Below are 10,748 nucleotides of genomic sequence, written 5' to 3'. Positions count from 1 at the left end.
TTAAATTTTTTAATATATAAATTAAATTTATAAATTTTTATAAAAATTAAAAATCATTTAATATTCCACTTCATTGTTATATAAATTAGTTTGAATTTGTGTAAAATTTGGAACGATAAGATTATGAAAACATTTTAATGTTATTATGTGTAATTTCAATTTGAATAATGGCTTTATAGAAACGGAAGCCAATAGGATAGAAAAAGGTAAAAAGTCCACCTTGGACGCACATAGTATTATAGTATTAGTAAGGTGTAACTCAGCGCACAAGACACGGATTGTTATCCCAACGTTTATCCTTTCACTTTCAGCTCAGCAAAACAAACTGAGCAATGGCGGTTCTGATCCGCTGCTCTTGCTTCCTCGCACGCCCTCGCTTCTCACAACTAGGCATGGCAACGGGGCGGGCGGGGGCGGGTTTTACGTTCCCCGCCCCCATCCCCGCAAATTTAAACTGCCCCCGCCCCCGCCCCCGATACCCGCCGGGAATAAAATCTGGATCCCCATCCCCGCCCCTGGCAGGGTTCGGGTTTCCCCGCCCCCGCTCCTATTTTCTTCTTTTTTTTTTTTAAATAAATATAAACAATTTTTTAAAAAAATAAAAGAAAAGTAAAATAATATAATTTTTTACATATAAATATTTATAATTTTGGTTTATATATATATAAAAATAATTTTTTAATTATATTATTAAGCGGGACGGAGACGGGGCCGGGTATAGGGCCGGGAGCGGGGTGGGTATTAACATCCCCGCCCCCGCCCCCGATTTTATCAATCGGGGAAAACCCGAACCCGATAAACACGGGTTTTCCTCATCTAAATCAGGGCGGGTTCGGGCAGATACCCACGTGGCAGATTAGATTGGCATGCCTACTCACAACCTCAATTCTACGCCAACAACCCCAAACCCCTACTCCCAGGTCAGTTTTATTGCACCCCTCTTCAAATGCATTTCAAAATCCTAACTTTCATCATGTTTGAGCTTTGAAAACACACTGTTTTTGGGTCTGTGAAATCTGTGACAAAATTTAATTTTTTCTGATGAATCAGGAAAACTAGCTTGTCTTTCTCTGAAACCGGACAAGGGTGTTCCACTCTTTAAGGATACGTTTGATGGGTCTTCTGAAATTTCAAGTTTGCTGCATTGCTCAAAGTGTAAGGTATGATGGTGAGTCACGGCATTCTTTCCGCTGTGCGCTTTGGTCTATGTACTTGTTAGTTTTTACTGTGAATGTGTACATTAATTGTCAAATATGGAAGTTTTTGAAATAATTGTGTTGTTAAATGTTTAAGATTTATGATCTCTTGTTTGGAAAAATCTACAACAGTGGATACTGTTTTGTGCACTAAATTTTTCTTCTTCTTTTTTTTGTCACTTCTGTATATTGGGATAATGCTTCTGACTCTACATTTTCTTAAGTTTTAGTTTCTATTCTCTTTTGACATCTTTCCCTTGAACTTCTGATTGAAATTGTTTGCCTTCTCAGGAAGATATGCACCAAAGGTTCCCGTCACTGATATTTGTGGCTAGCAACATTTTGATGTTCTCCATGCCTAATACAGCTTTGGCTGAAACGTGTGAAACTGATAACTCTGTTTTCAATATGCCTGTACTGCTGGAAGTAGCTCTCATTGGAGCATATTTTTATGCAAATGATAGCATATTTGTTGTTACATATTACAAGATATTCCTTCTTTTATTTGTTGCCTTAGTTCATATGTTATATGATAAAGGACTGGTATATTAATACTGCTGAAAGATAATTTTGCACAACTAGAAATCTTAAAATACATCAGTTTTTTTTAGGATAAGCTACATGAAACTTAGAGGTAAAGAGATTTAACCATGTGTGAAGCATGAATACCTCTTGAAAGCTCATTGTGTGTACCTGTTGTCTTCAAGGTTTCTCGTATATTATAAAATACGGGACCTTTTATTTATCACAAAGGGACACTGATCATATATGCAGAAACATTTTTAATCAAAAAAAGAAGAAAGAAGAGGGAGACGTTAGAAAGCAAAGGAGTAAGGATCCTCCTTAAAGAAGAAAAAACAGGAAAGAAGTTAAGGGGAAAATAATTTATTTCTGAGTGACAGAAATATGTGTTGGTAGAAACTTTAGAGAAAATAAAAGTGAAAAAAAATAAAGGCAGCTAATGTCCTCGAATATCACAAGTTTTAATAACTTATGCTTCTACTAGAGTGTAGTAGAGGTGTTTCCTATGTACTCTTATAGATAAGTGATATACTTTCATTTTCCTGAATTCATTGATCGTATGACAGGGTTGCTTGCTCGGGAAAGAAGAAACGAATTACAGCAAGTAAACGAGCAATTAATCCAAATCAACACAGCTTTAAGGAAGCAGGCAAAAATTGAGTTGTTGCCCCTAGCTTGAGTTATGCTCCCACTGGTAGTGGTAGGATACCTGATAATGAAATTATTGTTGACCCAAAGAAGCAGTAGCTAATTGCTAACTTGAAAAATGGGAAGAACTTTCTAAGGAATCAACAGCCAGATAAAGCATTCACAGAGTTTAAGAATGCACTTGAGCTTGCCCAAAATATGAAGGATCCTATTGAAGAGAAAAAAGCTGCTAGAGGTCTAGGTTTGTCGTCTGTCCTACTTTGCTTATTTATCTATGTTTTCTGATCGGCTCTAACAGAATTACTTTGTGTTCTTTTTGTGTGTGTTAAATGAGTGAAGGGTTTTAGAAGTTTCTCCAATTGAAATATTGGTGCATGATATTACAGGAGCTTCACTGCAAAGACAGGGGAAGTACCGAGATGCGATTAAATATCATTTGATGGTGCTGGCCATCTCAGAAAGAGAAGGAGAGGACTCGGAATACAGAAGCTTTTGGGGCAATTGCTGATTGCTACACGGAGCTTGGAGAGCTTGAGAAAGCAGGGCAATTCTATGACAAGTATATTGCAAGATTGGAAAAGGATTAATTGTGACATGTTTAACATTTCTTGAAACAAATAACCAGTGTTGGACTACTAGACTTTCCTCATTGCTTCTTACCTTCGGATTTTTCACGCTCTCATGTGGAACTTCAGATCATTCAGCTCCTATTAATTTTTTGGCTGCAAATGCTTAAATTGAATTTTAGAGGCTACACCAAAATATGTTTCAAGATTGTGAAATATTAGTCCTTGAGGTAGTCAGTAAGGGTGATATTTATGTTTATCAGCATCCACATTTCTATTATGCTTTACTTATACACTAGTATAGTTTACCCGTGCTACGCAGCGCCATTACCAAAGCATTAAAAAATTACCATCTCTTAATTACTTCATATTTTGCTTTAACTTCTCCAGTTAAATTTTTTTTAGCGATGGTATTTTCAAGAAAGTTTTTAATTTACTATTCATTTAATATATTCTTATTTTTATTTCTGAACTGAACTTTATTTGTTAAAAAACATTTATCAATTAAAAATAATTTTATTTTACGATATAAATTATATGATTAAATTTTTATTTATTATAAAATATAATTAAAATACAACACATGGATAATTATCATATATATATATATATATATATATATATATATATATATATATATGCATGCGTGTGTGTGTTACAAATGTTAAAATACTAATTTCTATACTAACAAAATAAAAATAGTTTGTTTCTGATAGAAATAAAATAACTGATTTCCTGCTGTTCGTTCTCCAATAACATCTGCACGATCAATTTTACTAGTTGATTAGTCAGCCGTTTCTCGAGTAGTGTAAATTAAAATACCGATCAATTCATAATTTTTTTTCAGGTAAATCGAACGCGGGGTCTACGCCCGACTACAAGAGCTACAATCAACCAAGAATTTATACGCAAACCATATCACCCACCTTCCTACCTCTACCGACCAGATTGATTTGAACATTGAAATGCTAATAGCCTCTATAGACAGGATGATATTGATGACAACCATCGCATAGTAACACCCAAATGGGTGACAAGGAAGAAAAATGTCAGGACAAGGACATACAATCCCTCTTACAATCATAAACACTCATCCCTACTAACTAGAAAACCGCATACATGATACAAACCCATACAAATGTTCGCTCATAATTATCTAATAGGTGTAACTACCACACCCACACCACCGTGGAGTAAAAAAGTAGAAGAAAAAGCTCCCTAGAGTTTAATAGGAATCAATGTGCACAAGGCAGGATATATAGATAGCATTTAAACCACCTCGACATCAAGAGAATCGCAGAGTATGTTACTGGTAGTACATCATTTGCTGTGCAGCTGCAACATTCTGGAACCCACCATCGTATATTGCCTGGCTGGCTCCAATGGCTGCCTGTTTAAGAGGATGTTGCCCTTGAGGATGCATCAAGGCATGGACACCACCCATCTTGCTCATTGCCAGCTGTCGTTCATATGCCAAAAGATCTGTTGCAGACAGACCAGGCAGAGATGCAGCAGCAGGCGGGGGAAGGGGATTTGATGCAGTTCCTGGTGGAGTGGGCTTGCTCCCCCAAGAGCACTGTAATTTAAGTAGTAATAACAGTGCTCAGAATTGAAGTGCAACAAATATTCCAGATGTGTTTGGATGTGGTATTTACAGAAAGCAACTAGTAACGGCATCAGAAGTTCAGTGAAATACACACCTTAATTTGTTTTCCACAGAGAAGCGATTGGGCATTCCCCATCTGAATAGCAAGAGCTGCTTCAGCATGAGTACTGTACCTGACAAAACCAAACCCTTTATCACGCTGGACATGGACCTCCTCTATCACTCCAGCCCCAAGAGCATGGAAGTGGCGATGGAGATCAAGTTGTGTTGCCTGTGGAATCACCAAGGGTCATAATGATTAAAATAGAAAACAGAAATTCTGCAGAATTCAAGCGCATACAGCTTACATGTATATTATACACATTTTGTTAAAACAGAATTTTTTAAAAGCTAAAATATTCTTAAATCTCTAACCTAATAGTGCCAAACTTGAAGAAGAGAATAACTAAAAACTTTAATAGAGGTAATGTAAAGTTTCAGCACTGCAAATATCGACAGTGGACTTAATAAATATAGCTTTTGTTTCATAACAAGCTTGCACACTTTTCAACTAAAAAGCAGTTGGTGAATTGGTATTGTGATAAATATTATATATATATATATATATATATATATATATATATATATATATAATAAAGGAAGTTTCTTACCTCTGAAGCAAGATTACCCACATAAACAGTAGTATACTGAGGATTGTTCTCTGGAGCATCACTGTTACATGCCTCTTTACCGTCTTCTGTACAAGTTGGATAAAACACATTGTTCAATTCCTGGTATTATTTTAGTTCACTGGGAAAACAGAATACTTCACAAACACAATAAGTTTTACAAGTACAATCATCTACAAAATCTTTCTAGGACTTCAAAAGGTTGCAGAAGAATATCAGCATCCACCCTAAAACCAACAATTAGAAGCTAAACATAAATTGTTTAAATTCAACCATCTCTCATTGTTTCATGAACTACAGTTACTCACCAGATGAGCCATTTGTTAGTTCCACCACACTTTTTGCATCTGAGCTTTGCTTCTCTTCATTGCCACCAGCACCTTTTGTTGCCCAGTTACAACGTATTTGTCTACTTCCAAGCCACTTACCTGATAATCATACAAGAAACACAGGTGGGCAAAAGAACATGCAACTGAAGTATGCAATTACTAGATGCATATACCATAAGATGTAGTTCTAAAAAGTCTACAAGAAAATTCTCTATTTTGAATTTAAAATACCAAAACATAAAATGTAGACACCAATTCCTTGCTGTGACATTACTTTTGCTTCAAGTGATATTATACCAAGAAAAATCTTTGTAAATTCATCCAAATTTAAAGTGGTTTAAATCTAAGGCTGCTAAACCAATAACAAAATTATTACCAGTCAAATCATTTATAGCGCTTTGTGCATCCTACAAAAATTCAAGAAAAATATAAGTCAAAATACCATCATAAAGAGCCTCATTATACCAAAAATCAAGACTTAAAAACCAAAATCAGACCTGTTGATTACGAAATGAAACAAATCCAAATCCCCTTGAACGCCCAGTCTTCTGATCCCACATAACCCTTGCATCTCTAGAGCCACCATAAAAATAAAATTGATGAGCAATGCTAAGTAACCAACTCAATTGTATAGAACACATTAACACAATGTACAACTATCATCTGACATGTGAGGCAGTACAAATAATCTTTTCTATTTGGATGAATAGAAATTGGTTCAAGTTAAAATACAGAAAGTGAATGACAGTTCTACTATGAAATCACAAGAGTAAAAACTTACGAACAAGTGGGGTAGACAGAAAAGCATGCAAACAGCGTAGCATCTGTAACCTCAGGACTCAGATCACCAACAAATATGTTGTAATGACCTGCAAATTAAAAGAAACATGGTATATAAATGAATGTTATCTTAGTCAAAAGTTCCCAAAGGATCAGAGTTGATTCAAACATACATAAATATCAACTTATTTAACTCAGAAATCTGAACCAACCTGATGTATCCTCCCTTTGACCACTAGCATATGCCCAATTCACTTTGATAGGTTGGCCAAATCTGCAAAGCATTGAATTAAAATTTGAATGCAAATTGAAATCAGTTTAACACAATTATAAAGTGCAACACTTACAGATGCCTCCCATTGAGAGATAATATGGCAAGAGCAGCAGATCTGCGATCAAAGTAATGAATAAATCCATAGGATGACTGCAAAACAGAGGCATCAGATGTCAAATAAAAAGCTTCAGTTTCAGATAGTCTTGAAAATTTAAATTAACAAAATAGACGACATAACTAAATTAAAAATATACCTTCTCCTTTCTGATAAGTTTACATCCTTCAACTGGGCCAGTACCCGCAAAAACTTCTTGCAAAAGTGGCTCAGTTACCTGTGTATGGATGTTCCCCACATACCTGCATTTTCTCAAAGATAAAAATACTACAATTTAAAACAAACAGAGAAGAAAAAATTAGGGAACAGGTCATTAATTTAAGTCACAAAAGCAAAAAGTAACATACTGGTAGCTTTTGCTTTTAAGCATGAAAAAAGCATTTACTTGGATAAAATACAAAAGACCAACAACTCATGCATTTAACACCAAACATTATTCGAAAGGGAGTAAATAAAAGATTAATTTAACAGCACCGAAGTTTGTTTGCATCACAATGACAGTCATAAAACAAACAAAAAAAATGAGATAAAACAAAAGTGATAAAGGTAAAAAAAAAAAAAATGTCTAGACAAACACTCACACACTGCGGCAAGTACTTGGATCAAAACCGGGAGGCAGATTTCCACTTGGAATTGGTTCAATCTGCAAAATGAAAAAGTGAAAAAGAAAAGAAAGGAAAGGAAAAAGAGGGCAAATCAAGATAGAAAATTTGTATTGTATCTACCAATACAGAAGTATGAAAACATTTACTGGGGTGAATGGGAAGGAAGAAAGCATGTAGCCCAACCGATATCAAACAAAAAAAAACGCATACATGAGTAAACGAAAATGTTTTCACTGCTACCAAAACCTTCCAGAATACATAGGAAAATACAAATTACTACCATAGCCGTAAGAAAAACGGGGGAAAAAAATCCATCAAGACTTGAGCTGATTTGGCACTACATCAAACACACTGAAGAGAGTAACTCCTAAATGAAGCTGAACAATGATTAATTTTAGTTAGATTATTCAGATTCCTTTCCCAATCCAACCTCCAAGAACCTAACTGTTGATGACGTGGTAAACTTGCCCACCTCAACGCTCCCACACCACCAACACATCATAGAAGAAACGGCAGCACAAAAGAAGGAAAAGAAACGTAGTTCGCAATAATCATATGCCATTTCAAAATGCTCGAGAGAGTCACTACCCAGTGATCCAAGGCTCGGTTCTCAGTTACTCCTACAAAATGCCCCTGCCCTATATGAACTAACAGCATTCATCCATTCACACAGATGAAATAACTTGAACATAATTCGAGAGCCAGTGCCCATCCACCACCGAAAGAAAACGAAACAAGACAAACTCCGACACAGACAGATATCAAGAAATAAATTAACAATTAAAAAAAATAAAAGAAAACGAAAACTCTCTCTCTCTCTGAAAAGGAAAATAGTAATTAAGTCTGCAACAAAAACCCTAGACATTGCAATGAATGGCGAAAAGGAAAAAAGGTGGAGTGGGAGATGGAAAAGATGATAAGATGAAAGCAATGATCGTAAATGGAGAGAGTGGGGCCCAACCTGAGGAGGAGCAAGGAGGCCAGGGTGGTAGAGAGACTGCTGCTGAAGAAGAGCTTGCTGCATCAGAGCTTGCTGTTGTTGTTGCTGTTGCTGCTGCTTCAGCCTGTGATTCTGCATTTTCCTCTTTGATTTTCTCTTCGGAGGGGATTTTCCGGTATCGGTGGAGATTAGGGTTCAAAGGGTCCCAAACTATGTCTATGGCCCCTCTCAGAGCACAGGCCTCAGAAAAACCAGAGGACTCTACTCGATTCCCCTCCACCACTATTTATATTACCTTTTCAACTGTTTCCAAAATAATAATTTTTCTCGCTGCTTGTCTTCTACTCTCTCCCCTCACTAATTTTTTTATTTTTTCCTTTTTCTTTACACTTGTTAAACTTCTTAAATATAATCAGATAATTTTTTGTGAGGGATTAATCATTTACGACGTTTATAGATATTTCATATTTCTATTCTTTTTCCGTAATTTATATGTAATAAAGTATTCGTTAATTTTATTAATAATTAATTTTATTAAAAATATTTATTAATTACTTTTAGGGAAAATTCTCTTGTCAATCACTTTTTCCTCTTCATAGCTGAAACATTTTCTTTTTGTTTGATTATATTATTGATATTGAATGATCGATCATATTTAATGAATGACTAATCATATTTAATAAATTTTTTCCCTAAATCATGTTTTTTACTCACAACATTAGAATCAGGATTTTATTTAAGAAGTCCAAGTTTTTGGTTCGTCCCTGGAGTATCCACCACCGACATGAGTGACTAAAGTCCAAGTTTGATTTCACTCATATTAGTTAATGGTAACCCATAAAATATGATTTGAACCCTAATCCTTAATTTTAAGGATAATTCTTAATTATTATTAGTTTGATTGAAAATTAGTTTGTCTCGTTACAAATGAGAGATTTTACGCATATTAAACAAAAAAGGTACATTTTTGTTACTTTCAAGCAACTTTTTTCATGCCATAAATCAAATACACTATTTATACTTCAATACTAATAGATATAAAAAAAATCCAAAAATCTTTAATAACTTTTTGTGAGTATTTTTTATTATTTTAGCATTAAATATTTATAAATATATTAATTATCTTTATTTTTCTTTGACTTTTTAGCATTGTTTTATCTCACTTCTATGACTTTCTCATTTTTACAATTATCTTTATTTTCATTCACAACTTATATAATAACTACTTGTTCTATTATTTATATATATATATATATATATATATTATATATATATAATATTAAAAACACGAAGTGTTTCTTTTTCTCTAATAAGACACAAAACATATTTGAAAATCAATTTGAAAAATCTCCATGAACAGTTCACTCATTCATAAGTATCAAATGGAAAAAGAAAAAAATTGACCATTTACTGAATGATCGTTTGACAAATTTAAATTGCTTCTAAATATACTAAGCGACATTGATATAAGATTTTTTTTACTTTCCCAAAAATCTTAAGTTGAAAAAGTTAATTTCTTATGTTTGATTTACTAGTTGTAAAATAATATTATTGCAAAACATTATTTCCTAAAAATGGTTTTTATATATATTTCACGCAAAATTATTCTCATAGGATGGTGAAAATCTAACATTCTCAAGTTTAATAGAAAATTTTATCCAAATAAAATATTATTACATTTATTTTCTTATTTAATATAGTAATTAATTTTCAAGTAATATATATAAATATAATATGTTTAACAACATTTATAATCAACCAAACACATTTTAATATTCTTACAAATCTTGATTCTCGAAATTTATAATTTTCAAAAAAAATCATGATTTTTAATTATGAAAAAGTTATTTTACCAAACATCTCCTAAAAAAGTGTTTTTTCAGTCACCATTTTTGCCCATTATATTGTGGAAAGGCCAAAGTATGATATGGACCTTGGTAGCTCAAATGGAAGCTAAATATGGGCCTCAAAATTTCAATAATGGCCTACAATGACAAGAGGCTGGATCCTTAATTTGAGACCAATTAGAAAGTGCTTAAGACCGCGGAGCATGTTGTTCTATTATATTTATGTTGGACTCAAAACTCAATTGGTCCATTCATCCAAGGTTCATGATATATACACCTCCTTTTTTCTATAAGTACACCTCCATTTAAAAAAAATAATTAAAATTTTAAAATATTCTTAATTTTTTGTTTTAAATTTTTTAATTTTACATCCACAAAATTTAATTTAGTATTTTTTTTTTCACATATCTTTCCTCTTTTTTCCAATTTTTACATGCACCCCCTTATTTTTCCTACACCCTACTTATTTTGGTAGCATGTGAAAATTGAAAGAAAAAAAAAAGTATGTGAATAAGAAGAAAAAAGTAGCAAATTGAAAGTTAAAAGTGTAAAATTAAATATTTTAAAAAATTATAATATTTTATAATTTTTTTTAAAAGAAGGAGGTGTACTTATAAAAAAAGAAGGTATATATATCATTAGCCTTCATCCA

At 33.4% G+C, this 10,748-nt stretch overlaps 1 protein-coding gene and 1 pseudogene across 2 annotated transcripts; one reads left to right on the top strand and one right to left on the bottom strand.

The window, feature by feature from the left end:
• The first annotated feature begins 332 nt into the window (after positions 1 to 332).
• Positions 333 to 3,300, top strand: LOC109812605 (protein FLUORESCENT IN BLUE LIGHT, chloroplastic-like; annotated as a pseudogene). Its single transcript, XR_014433783.1, has 6 exons — positions 333 to 403; positions 826 to 920; positions 1,051 to 1,160; positions 1,488 to 1,639; positions 2,274 to 2,607; positions 2,753 to 3,300. The product of XR_014433783.1 is annotated as a protein FLUORESCENT IN BLUE LIGHT, chloroplastic-like (transcript).
• Positions 3,301 to 3,892: 592 nt separating this feature from the next.
• LOC109812613 (oligouridylate-binding protein 1C) lies at positions 3,893 to 8,521 on the bottom strand. The gene is made up of 12 exons (XM_020376603.3): positions 8,271 to 8,521; positions 7,286 to 7,347; positions 6,844 to 6,946; positions 6,663 to 6,739; positions 6,528 to 6,589; positions 6,317 to 6,404; positions 6,033 to 6,108; positions 5,912 to 5,942; positions 5,515 to 5,634; positions 5,189 to 5,274; positions 4,633 to 4,809; positions 3,893 to 4,508 (listed from the first exon to the last, which is right to left on the bottom strand). Exons 1-12 carry the CDS (start codon positions 8,385 to 8,387, stop codon positions 4,239 to 4,241), a joined length of 1,269 nt encoding a protein of 422 aa, XP_020232192.2. The 5' UTR covers positions 8,388 to 8,521; the 3' UTR covers positions 3,893 to 4,238.
• Between the last annotated feature and the right edge of the window lie 2,227 nt (positions 8,522 to 10,748).

Source organism: Cajanus cajan, chromosome 5 (assembly GCF_000230855.2).
Source record: "Cajanus cajan strain Asha chromosome 5, NIPB_CcT2T_4, whole genome shotgun sequence".
In the NCBI taxonomy this organism is placed as follows: domain Eukaryota; kingdom Viridiplantae; phylum Streptophyta; class Magnoliopsida; order Fabales; family Fabaceae; genus Cajanus; species Cajanus cajan.
Note: the sequence above shows the minus strand (reverse complement) of the source record. Positions and strands in the feature narration are given on the sequence as shown.

Excerpts from the sequence above, each read along its gene's own strand:
- LOC109812613 (XM_020376603.3), bottom strand. The coding sequence starts at position 8,387 with ATGCAGAATCACAGGCTGAAGCAGCAGCAACAGCAACAACAACAGCAA. Across the intron at positions 6,947-7,285 it reads CCAAGTACTTGCCGCAGTGT|GTATGTGGGGAACATCCATA; the intron begins GTGAGTGTTTGT and ends GAGAAAATGCAG. Across the intron at positions 6,740-6,843 it reads AACTTATCAGAAAGGAGAAG|TCATCCTATGGATTTATTCA; the intron begins GTATATTTTTAA and ends TCTGTTTTGCAG.